The following is a 12,961-nucleotide window of genomic DNA, read 5'->3' as shown; positions in this document are numbered from 1 at the left end:
TAACTCCCAAGTCCCGTTCCTCCACTACTGACTTTAGTTCAACTCCACCAAGTATATAAGTTATTTTGGGGTTGCTGTTCTCAAGGTGTAAGACCTTACATTTTGCTGAATTAAAGCGTAGCTGCCACTTTTCTGACCATCCCGGACGTCTATCTAGGTCACTCTGAAGAAGCTTTACTTGGCGGCGATCATTAACTACTCTACTGATCTTTACATCATCTGCAAGTTTAGACCTCATGTCCTCCATCCCTTCATAGATGTCATTTAAGATAATCAAAACAACAGTGGTCCCAATACTGATCCTTGGGGAACCCCACTTCTTACATTAACCTAATCTGAGGAATGCCATTTATCACAACCCACTGCCTGGTGCCCTCAAGCCATCGTGCTATCCATCTAAGGATTTTCCCTATGATTCCAGTCTGCTCCAACTTATAAAGTAACCACTCATGTGGGACTGAGTCAAATGCTTTGCTGAAATCCAAATAAATAATGTCGAAATTATTCCTTAAATCCAGCTCACGAGTGACCTGTCAAAATGGCTAAGCAGATTTGTTAAACATGGTTTTCCTTTTACAAAACCATGCTATGTATCCTACGGAATTCCATTTCCATCTAAATGGCGCCTCCTTAACCAGGTGGGCAGGAGCAGCAGTGTGTAGCACACGCTTCTTGATTAGACCGGGGTTTGCTAATTCTCCTAAAAAAAAAAAAAAAAAACAAATTTCCATCTAAATGATCTTGAATTTCACACTTGATCATTAACTCCATGATTTTCCCTACTACTGAAGTTAGACTGGCCGGTCAGTAATTTCCTGTGACACTCCTAGAACCGCCTTTATGTTCCAATTTACACCAATCCAACAGAATCTCTCCTGAGTCCAGTGATGCTCTCATAACTAGTCTTTATGGTTCAGCGTACTCACTTGCCGCCTCCTTTAAGATTATAGGGTATATGCCATCTACCACAGGAGCCTTACTCGCCGGTAGGCGTGAAAGTTTTCTCATTAAATAATCATTTGAAATTTCAACATCATTAATTACATTTTTTCAACTTCACTTCCATAATATCTCATTGACACAAAGGTTTTTTTTTTTTTAATGTAAATATAGATGCAAAGTAACTGTTCAGTTCATCTGCAATTTCAGCTATGGTATCTAATACTATCCCACGTTCATAAGGGTCCAATCTGATTTGTCCTTCTGTTCTTTGCATTTATATACATGAAGGATTCCTTAACTGCACTGTTTTCTCTCTTCTTTATCCCCATTCTTTGCTCTATCCCAGACTCAGTAAAGATACTATAGTGAAAATGATGCTTAGCTTAATAAAACGTCTTTCTCCTTCAGAAAATGATAAACATAATTCAGCCATGGAAGACCAACGTGGAACAGAACATCAGTGTTCCGCAAATTCTTTCCAAAATACGAAATTGCCTGACTCCAATGAGATTTTAAAAGATGAACTTGAGTCAGAAATTAATGAAATATTTTTAACTATTTTTGCTAAAAAAAATTCAAAGCCTAGAAAATATGGATTGAGATCATCTACGATTATCTCAGTACCAGAATAGAATCCGAAAGAGTTTTTTCTGCCACTAATCAAATACTGTATGTACCAAAATTAGATCCATTTTAAATGATCATACTATTGATTGCTTATGTTTCTTAAGAGCTCACTTTATTCGGACAGGTTGTGTGGATATTTAAACATAACTAAACTTATAACTCTTAACTAATAAAGAAATATGTATTCCTTTGTTTTTAGAATAACTGTATTTTAATGATTTTTTTCAGAATATTTATTATTGCAATAAAAGTTTATTTAAAACATGAATTCAAGTAATTACAGTACAGTCAGTCCTCGTATAACACGTGTTTACACTACACGAATTCGATCACACACAATTTATAAATAGGAGAACGATATTGTATATAACACGAACCAAATTCGCTTATGCACGATTTGCCTTTGTGCTTACAAGAAATGGCAGTCAAACGCAGAATCACTCCAACTGAACGCAACACGATAACACGATAGGAATGAAGGGAAGATACTGAAAATGTATTTATGTTTTTTATATCAGTGAAGGGGAATCACATTTCACCATAATAAGATAAAATTCTACACAATTCCAGCTATCGGTATTATCGCAAATGCAATTAGATCGAGTTAGCATTAGCATTAGCAGAGGCACTTGATGCAAGAAAGCAAGCTTATGCAGCATCAGCCAAAAAATAAAATAAAAATGAATAAATAAATAAATAAATAAAAAAAAATAACCACTTCCACTTCACCCCTCTGTTCGTTCGAAATACCTGTCCAGCTGAGCCTTAAACTTATTTAGGCTATCAACTTCCACGACAAGGGATGGAAGTCTGTTCCACCAACCAACCACCCGCTGGCTAAAGGCAAATTTCCTCACGTCTATCCTACATCTGTCTTTCCTCAATTTGAATTTATGCCCTCTCAGGTGATTATTCTGAGCAAGAGAAAGAATCCCATCAGCATTGAGCATGCTCAAACCATTCAAGGCTTTATACATCTCTATCAGATCACCTCGCTGGTGCCTAGTCTCCAGACACTGTAATTTGCAAAACTTAAGCCTTTCTTCGTAAGAGCAGCCCTTTGTTCCATTCACCAATCTTGTTGCCCTTCTCTGTACTCGTTCCAGCATCTCTACATCCTTCTTGAAATGAGGCATCCAGACCTGTATACAGTACTCTAGGTGTGGCCTGACCATTGCCTTATACAAGGGAATAATCACCTCCTTATCCCTGCTAGAAAAATTCCTATATATCTTTGACAATATACCATGAGCTACTCTTGCAGCCCGTCTGCATTGCTCAGAAAACTTCATATCTGCCTGCACAACCACCCCCAGGTCCCTTTCATTCTCTACCACTGTCAGTGTAGTACCACAGAGTTCATACGTTGCTCTGGGGTTGCTGTTTCCCATATGTAGTACTTTACATTTGTCAATGTTAAACTTCATTTACCACCTCTCAGCCCATCTGCTCAACCTTTCCAGATCCTGTTGCAGTAGCATAGTGTCAGTAGTGTCCTTGACAACCCTGCCAACCTTCGTATCGTCTGCAAACTTGGACATTAAGCTTGATATACCATCATCAATATCATTTATAAATACAGAAAACAATAATGGACCCAATACTGAACCCTGAGGGACTCCACTAATAACATTAGTCCACGATGAGCAGTGTCCATTGATTACCACTCTCTGTCTTCTCCCCTCAACCACCCCTTTATCCATAGCAGCAATTTGCCTCCAATGCCACACTGCTCCAATTTGTGCAGCAGTCTTCCATGTGCAACAGTATCAAAAGCCTTTCTAAGATCCAAGTATATAATATCTAAGTTATTCCCTACATCCAGTTCTTTTGTGACTGCATCATAGTATCCAATCAAATTGGTCAGGCAAGACTTCCCCTTAACAAAACCATGCTGTGTCTGAGCTATAACTGAAGTCTTATCTAGATGATCCTGCAGTGCTTCTTTAACCAGTGCCTCCATTAATTTTCTGGGAACAGAAGTTAAACTAACAGGTCTATAATTACTTGTGTCGCCCTTTGATCCTCCTTTGTGAATTGGGGTCACATTTGCACATCTCCAGTCCATGGGTACTTCCCCTGAATCCAAGGAAGCTCTCATAATTATGGCTAAGGGTTTGCTTACTTCCTTTGCTGCCTCCTTTAATATAACTGGATAGATCCCATCCACCCCAGGTGCCTTTCTCGTATTTATCTTCAACAATTTCTCCTCCACTTTACTCTCAGTTATTACAAGATTCTCTAGCTTACTGCCAGAGTTGAATACACCTCTGGCATTCCCCTCGCTGAATAACTCCCCATGTGTGAATGTCGATGCAAAATATTCATTTAGTTTGTTAGCTACCTGAGCAGGATCATCAACAGTTGACCCATCGATATCAAGTGGACCTATCTGATTCATCCCCTTCCTTCTAGAGTTTACATAAGTAAAGAAATCTTTGCTGTTTTTCTTTGCATCCCTTTGCCAAAGATGTCTCGTAATCTGCCTTCGTCTGCCTAACCTCCTTTGTAACTTGGTTACAGATCAACTTGTATCTGTCATAGGCTTCTGTGTCACGTTTTTAATTTGTATGTATCCCATGGATTTTTCTTCTCTGCCATATGTCTCATTAGTTCATCTGACATCCACTTAGGCCTAAACCTTGAACAATATTTCTTAGTTGATATGTAAAGCCTAGTAGCTTCCAAGATAAGTTCTTTGAATGCTTCCCAATTTAAATTTGCTGTTGGTAACATCATCAGTTGGTCCCACTGTATAGAATTTAAATACTGCCTCAGTCCATCGTAGTCGCCTTTACGAAAGCAATAACCCTTCCTCATACCCCTAATGGTAGTTACCTCTTTGAGTAAATCCCACTTCAGCACACTGTGATCACTGCCACCTAGTGGTTCATTTACCTGCAGATTCTTAATGCATGAAGAATCTCTACTGATAATCAAATCAAGAGTATTACTCCCTCTAGTTGCCTCCCGAACATGCTGATGTAGAAAACAATCATCCAATAAATCCACAAAAGCCTTGCTAGTGTGTGAGTGACCAGCCCCCAAATTCCAGTCAATATCTGGGAAATTAAAATCCCCCATTATAAGACTCTCTGATTTACTGGCCCACTCTATTTCCCTGTACAATTTCTTATTATACTCATCAGAGTCATTAGGCCTATAGCACACTCCTACTCTCAATTTTGATCTCCCAATGCTTATGTTACAGCAAACTGACTTGACACTGCACTGTCCAGCAATGTCGACTGGCTTCACTTCCTTGGATTTTATGTATTTCTTAACTAATAGCATAACCCCTCCTCCCTTCCTATCCTGTCTATCCCTTCTGTAGACATTGTACTCCCCAAATTCCAGTTCTGCATTCCTTATATCTGTGTGACATCATGTCTCTGAAATCCCCACAATATCTGCCTTTGATGTTTTGAGCAATACCTCAAATTCATCAAATTTATTTACTAAACTCCTAGCATTGGTGTACACGCAAGTATACATGCACTTGTTCTTTTTCTTAGCTACCCTAACACAACCCATGTGTTTATTTGTACCTCAATGATTCTCAGTTTATTACCAGTTTATAACAGATTCCACTAGCAGAAACGCAACTGGAAATTGTTTTTATTGTTTTTATGGTAGTAACCCTCAGAAATGTGCTTTGGTAAAATGTGAGATGTTAATAGTGTATCTCTGCCTTTACGGTGTTGTTTATTCAGTTGCTACACGTGCAGCTTTGTTTATGTGTATCAAGTGTGCCTCCTCGTTTTGTAATTGTGCTTTATTCCCTAAAAATGAGTAAAATACTTAAAAGGTGTGAAAAGGAAGCGTCCTGGTGAAGACACTACAGATTCAGAGAGAAAAAAAAAAAGCAATATCGATAAACAGAGGCGGACTGGCTCAAAAATTCTTACCCAGGAAAATTTGTAGTGGCCTCATACTAGGGTTTATGGCCAAAATCACACCGGCCTCCAACCCACCGTGGTTTCCCCGGTAAGGCTTATGGCCAGTCTGCCTCTGGTGATAGAGAAAAAATATGAAATTGTGAAACACTTTGAGCGAAATGAAAGACCATGTGATATTGCACGTGCTACAGGCCTAAATGAGGCAATGCCGAGAATTACAAAGAATGCAGAGAAAATAAAAACAACTTTCAAAGCAGGAACAACTCAAAGTGTAATTAAAATCCATTAGATCAAGACACAAAGAATTGGAAGAGATGGAATGGCTGTCATCTGTTTGGGTAGAAAATCAAACAAAAAAACAAGTTTGCTTACAATAGAAGCAAAAGCATTAGCAATATTTTATTACGTAATAGTTGTAATAAAATACGTATTTTATTACGATTATTTATTGTGTTTGGTAATGTTTTGATTATAAATGCGTGTTCAATCTTGGGTGGTCGGCACCTAACACTATTTTTCCCATAGGTCCTGTTGTTTATATTGCACGATTTTGCATTGCATGAGGGTTTCTAGGAACACAACTATCGTGCTATACCAGGACTGACTCTACTTGTATTTTTCCTTACTTTGTTGCACCTAATTGTCATTAAAATTTTTTGAGAAAAGCATTTGTTTTTGGAATACCAGTATTAAGATTTTGACCGGTATTATGGTAAGCCCTACTGTACGCTGTACTCAAGGTGTGGCCTGACCATTACTTTATACAAAGGAATAATCGCCTCCTTCTCCCTACTTGCAGAATTCTTATATATCATTGACAAGACTCCATGACCTGCTCTGGCAGCCTGTGTGCACTACTCAGAAAACTTCATATCTGACTGCTTGATTATCCCCCACCTTTCAATACCTTTTTCATTCTCTACCACACTGAGTGTAGTACCACATAATTGGTACATTTCTCTCTGGTTACTTCTACACCTATGCTTCTACACTTTATATTTGCCAATGTTAAACTTCAGTTGCCGCTTCTCGGCCCCAACTTTTCTAGATCCTGTTGCAGTAGGATACTGCAATTACTGTCATTAACAACCCTGCCAACCTTTGTATCATTTGAAAACTTTGACATTAAGCCTGATGTACCTTCATCAGTATCTTTGATAAATACAGAAAACAACAATGGGCCCAAAACAGACTCCTGGGGCACATGACTAATAACATTAATCCGTGAAGAGCAGTTTCATTGATTAGCACTTTTTGTCTTCTCCAACTGAACCACCCTTTCATACATTGTAGCAAATTTTCCTTTATGTCATACTCCAAATTGTACAGGAGACTTCAATGTGTAACAGTATCAAAAGCTTTCCTGAAATCCAACTATATGGTATGAAAATAATTTTTTGCATCCAGTTCCTTTGTGACTACATCATAGTATCCAATCAAATTAGTGAGACAAGCCTGCCCGTTAACAAACCCAAACAGTGTCTGATTATTACTGCAGTCATGCCTAAATGATCCTGCAATGCTTCTTTAACCAGTGACTCCATTATTTTCTCTGGAACAGAAGTCAAATTAACAGGTCTATAATTACTCTTGTCGCCCTTTGATGCCCCTTTGTGAATTGGAGATACATTTGGACATTTCCATCCTTGGACTTCCCCTGAGTCCAAGGATGCTCTCATAATTATAGCTAAGGGTTTGCTTACTTCCTTTGCCACCTCCTTTCATATAACTGGATAGATCCTATCCACCTCATGTCTTTCTTATGTTTAACTTCAACAATTTCTCCTACACTTTGCATTTAGTTTGTCAGCTATCTGAGAATGATCGTCTACAGTCAAACCATTGATATCAAGTTGACCAATCTGATTCATCCCCTTCCTTTTAGAGTTAACATAAGTAAAGAAGAGTTTGCTGTTTTTCTTTGGATCTTTTGCAGAGATTTCTCATAATCTGCCTTTGCTAGACTGACTTCCTTTGTGACTTGATTACAGACTAGAATATATCTACCATAGGCTTCTGTGTTGCCTGACAATTTATGTGCATCCTATGCATTTTTCTTCTCTGCCACTAGTCTCATTAGTTCATCTGACATCCATTTGTGCCTAAACCTTGAGCAGTATTTCTTAGTTGGAACAAAAAGCCTAAATTACTTCCTTGAATGCTTCCCATTTAGAATTTGCTGTCGGTAACATCATCAGTTGGTCCCACTGTATAGAACCTAAAAAATTTCTGAGACCACTGTAGTCGCCTTTACAAAAGCAAAAACTTCCCTTTACCCCTGATGGTAGTTACATGTTTAAGTAAATCTCTCATCAGTCATTCCTCATAGCAATGTGATCATTGCCACCTAGTGGTTCCTTTATCTGTAAATTCTTAATGCAGGAATAATCACTGCTAATAATCAGATAATCACTGCTGATAATGAACAGTGTTACTCCCTCTCGTTTTCTCTGTAACATTCTGCTGTAGAAAACATTCATCCAATAAATCCACAAAAGCCTTGCTAGTGTTCCAATGTGGATTGCTAGTACCAATCCACAAGTTCCAGTCTATGTCTGGGAAGTTAAAATCCCCCATTATAAGACACACTGATTTACTTGCCCACTCTATTTCTCTGTTTAATTGTTCATTGTACTCATCAGAGTCATCAGGCCTATAACAAACTCCTACTCAATTAAGGCCTGTAATAAAAAAAAAACTCATTTTAGCTTTCCCAGTGCTTGCGTCACACCAGACTGACTCAATATTGCACTGTCCATCTATGTCAACTGGATGCACTTCCTTAGATTTTGTGTTTCTTAACTAACAACAAAACCCCTCTTCCCTTCCTATCCTGTCTATCCTTTCTGTACATATTGTACTCCTCAAATTCCAGTTCTGCATCCCTTATATCTTAGTGGCACCACATCTCTGATATCCCAACAATATTTGCCCCCGGATGTCCCAGCGAGCATTTCAAATTCATCAAATTTATTTACTATACTCCTACCATTGGTGTACATGTACATATACATGCACCTGTTCTTACTCTTAATTACTCTTACACAGCCCATCTATTTATTTGTTCCATGAAATCCCCAGCAACTGGCTTTCTGGGCTGTTGCTCATTTCAGTAGAAGCAGTGCAGGAATCATTTCTACCTCTGCTTTTGGCCACTGATAATCTGTTAGTCTGTGAATCCCCCCAAGCCAGCTGTTTTCTGACCCACCTAACATTGCCTCTGTAGCATTAGCATATATTCTTACACCCCCGTTCTATTTAAGTGTATCCCATTCCTGTGGAAGCAATCTCTCCTATTAACAAGCACAGACCATGCTGAGAAAAATTCTACCCCATGAGCCTTGCGCAATCTCTCCAGGGCTGAATTGGTATTGAATGATATTCACTAGCTTAAGTAAAGAAAGCAGATTTCTGTTTGGATTGTAATTTCAGGTTTTGAATGGTCGGTTTAGGATGGTCTGTATGCATATGTTTATAAATTTAATATGCAAAAGAAGCACATATATATTTAAATATAGTGTAAATGAAGTGCATTTTTAAATATAGTGCAAAAAAGAAAGCTTAAATATAACATAAACTAAAATATAAATATTGAAATACACCTCTGTGGTTTGTGAATGTCATTTTGTTTACCTGTGGCATTATTACTGTCATCCTATGGCTTGATATGATACAAATTTTGTAATTCTGGTAGAAAACACTGTGTGTGTGATACTATATATACCGGGAATGTCAAATTCATAGGCTGATATTTTAAGGAGATACTCTAATATAAAATTTAAGTAAAATTCATATGTTACACAAACCTTCATAAATTCTGCTAATTGTGGGGTTGCACATTTTTATGCAAGAGCGAAATAAGCAAAAAAAATATATATATATTTTTTTCAGTATACAGTAAACCCCCGCTATTCGCGGTATCTGTATTCGCGGTTTCGCGTATTCGCGATCGCCGATTTAATATAAAATGAAACCTAAAAAATGTGAATTTTAAAGCGCCGTGGATATTTTCCGCCATAAAAAAAATGAGCATGGCTAAAATTATCTTTCCCGGTCAAAACAGCGCTCAGTGGGTAGGGGGAGAGGGGTGACAAAATCGCGAGCGTGAATGTTTCTCGCTAATCCTTGTTCAATATGTGTTATGCGCTTGTTATGGAAGGTTTCGTCGTTTGCTTTTAATTTATAAATTGAATAAATTTATAAATTCATATGCTTACAAAAGTGATAAATCTACCGTTTTGCAGTGTAAAACAGACTTTTTCGAGTGTGTTAACGGAAGAAAGTGACTTTATTGTGGACAAGTTCTTTCTAACCCGTACAAAAATATAACTACGAATAACAAGAGAAATGTGAAAATATCAAAGAAGGTGATGACATTAGCGAATAAAATTGAGTTATTAGACCAAATTTCTAATGGTGAAAGTGTCTCCTCAGTGGCAAAACGTTATAAAATCAATGAGTCAACGGTATGATCAATCAAAAAATCGGAAGAAAAAATCGGCCGTAGTGTCCGTGAAAACGCGCTAATTGCTTCAAAAATTTGCTCTGTAACTCGTGATGTTAAATTATAAAAAATGGAAAAGGCTTTAAATCTGTGGATAGAAGATCGAACTCAAAATAAAATTCCGTTAAATTCACTCATCATTCGTGAAAACGCAAAACTCCTTATCAACACTTTAGCGAAACTGGTGATAGCACTGGCGGGATAGGTTTTTTAGTTAGCAAAGACGCTGGTTTGAAAGATTTGTTTGAAATTTCTAATAAATATTACATTTAATATTAAATTGTTTCTTATTTTCATTTCGATGCCATATGCTTGCATTTCACTAGGTACTGTCTATGTACATAGTCATATTATGAAGGTACATATAATACATACATAGACAAATTTTTAGACTAGTTTTTCTTATATATTTCATACTTTGGAACGGAACCCCTTTATTACTATGGGAGCCATAACTCAGTATTCGCGTTTTCGGTATTCGCGGCATTTCTCAGGAACGTAACCCCCGCGAATAGCGGGGGTTTGCTGTACTATATTGTGCTCTGTTCTCATCCCCCACCTCAGTAAACAGACTGTGCAGCCTATGAGAACTTTGACACATCTGAACTACACAATGAAGGATGTAGGGCTGGGTTTTAGAAATAGAGATCAGTTTCAAAGTCAGGCTATGAAAAACCAGTCTGAGTGAACTGTCCTTCAAGAAATCTATACATAGATGTATTTGCTAAGCTTTTATTTAGTGTGTATTGTATAGGTTATTTTTTATGTTCAACAGCTTAGCAGCATGGTTTTCCCAATGAAATGTAAGAAAGCTGTTATCCTTAAGTTTTTATTAAGGGGAATGTGACGATTAAAAAGCTGTTCATTGCTAATGATGGAGATTACTAACACATTACCTTGTGACATAACTTTCTTACGAACCTGTTGGAATTTTTGTCTCTCTCTCTCTCTCTCTATAGCTTACACTTCAGTACATTTGAACAGAAGGGGGCTCCAAGAATATTTGCTGATACTATTGAGACAAAGTAAAGTGGTTTGGAAAACGTAGTTTTGTGAAGTTACATGGACTAATAGTTTAATAAAATCGATAACCTGAGGTGGAATTAATTCTTGCATTGCTTTTATTTGGAAAGTGTAGAAACTTAGGTAACAGGAGGTAGAGTGGTGGTACTCATGGGACCAAATATATGGGCTGTATTAGGGTTACCAAGAGCACAAACAGGCACACATATGCTTGTTTATACACTAATGCATGGTAAATACACTGTTTATTTACCATGCATTGTAAATAAATAGTGGAGCATGGTAAATAAATAATTTAATAACATCCATAAGCCATAGTTGTATTTTTAGCATTTGTTAAGCCATCAGTTGCAGACATTTTATAGATATATGACACATGGTGCCATCCTGACAGTAGGAGGTTCAGAATTTGAATACAGTGAATACACTTACATATAGGAAGTAATGGTAAGGAGTTATGATCTTGGTCAAGAAGTGCAGAGATTCTAAAACAGGAGACCCAATTGATACAGGTTTCCAGCATAATAATGAGTTAATCTAGTGTAACACAAACACTGCAAAAACAAAAATGAGAGTAAGAGTATGTTATAGGCTGAACATATCATTGCTGTATTGTACATGATAATGACAGTAATATGCTCTTTTAATTACTATTCTTTGCTGACTATCTGCTTTAGCTATTTATTTATATACATTTCCACACACAAATTAACTTTCAAATATTTTATTAATTGTTATTACATTTTGTTTCAGCACAGCAAAATATAATGCATTCTCCTTTCTACCAAAGTTCCTTTTCGAACAATTTAGACGGTATTCAAATATATTCTTTTTATTTATTGCACTCCTTCAGGTAAGTGTTAATTTCAAATATATATATGGTGCTAATTTATTAGAAAACATTTTGTGCTTTTAGTATTATTTATCTTTTTAATGCAAATTTGTATGTACAGGTGTTTTTTTGAACATGCAGGCTATGCCTTCAGAATATTGATTCAAGGACCTAAAAACAAAGAGAAATTTTTTTACAAACATATGCACAAAATTGCTTTGTTTCTGAGTTACAGCCTGTTCTGACCAGTAGTTCATTGGATATATATTTATGCTTAAACAGTTTAACATACATGGATTTGACCAGCACCTGTATTGCCAACACATAAAGGCAGTTTTCAGAGTGAAATTAACTACAGATTGGTCAGTCTAATTTCATTGGTAGATAGAATGGAATGTTATTTATTACATAACATTGTTTTGCTAAGGAAAAATCTTGTTTAACTAACCTAGTTAGCTATTTTGAGACAGTTACTCATGAGCTGGATCTAGGAACTAATTCTAACATTGTTTATTTGGAATTTAGCAAAGCATTTGACTTGGTCCCCAACATGCACAATACAGAATAACTATTGATCACAACCCTCTGCAGATTAGGAGGCAGAGGGTTGTGATTAATGGTTATTCTTCAGATTAGTCTCTAATATTAGAAATAGGTTTCTCCAAGGATTGGTTTTGGGATTACTGTTGTTTCTGATTTTCATAAATGACATGGATGAATTGATAGAAGGTTTTGGTCTCAAAATTTTAAGGTGATGTGAAGATTGGAGAAGTGGTTAATTATCAGTACCAAGAAGCCTTCTTCACGACAACTTAGATAGACTTTGGGAAAGGTCAGACATCAGAAGCTATGTTTTAATGCCACAATATGTGAGTTATGATACAGTCAGAGTTCTCTGAGCCATGTAGACAGATGGCAAGGAAGATCAATAGTGTCCTATCAATGATTTATCAAACATTTGTTTGTAGAGATAGGGAGGTAATAATCCTACTGTGTAAGGTAATTGCAAGATTGCATGTGGAATGGAGGGAACAAGTTTATGGAGATTACATGATCTAAAAAGAGCATATTAGAAGAAAGACTTCAAATGTGTGGGCTACAGAGATTGGCAAGCAGACACCTTAGAGGGCACCT

The 12,961-nt window shown here is 37.0% G+C and overlaps 1 protein-coding gene across 1 annotated transcript in view; it reads left to right on the top strand.

Annotated features, from left to right (window-relative positions):
• The window catches only part of ATP8A (ATPase phospholipid transporting 8A1), a 1,160,338-nt gene that overhangs the window by 58,183 nt on the left and 1,089,194 nt on the right, over positions 1-12,961 (top strand). Inside the window, exon 3 of the mRNA XM_090368461.1 lies at positions 11,749-11,848. Coding sequence (XP_090224587.1) covers positions 11,749-11,848 — 100 coding nt within the window. The remainder of the gene's footprint in view (positions 1-11,748; positions 11,849-12,961) is intronic.

Source organism: Mastigoproctus giganteus, chromosome 2 (assembly GCF_048544385.1).
Source record: "Mastigoproctus giganteus isolate SK-2022 chromosome 2, ASM4854438v1, whole genome shotgun sequence".
Classification (NCBI taxonomy): domain Eukaryota; kingdom Metazoa; phylum Arthropoda; class Arachnida; order Uropygi; family Thelyphonidae; genus Mastigoproctus; species Mastigoproctus giganteus.
This window is presented reverse-complemented; position numbering and strand designations above follow the sequence as displayed.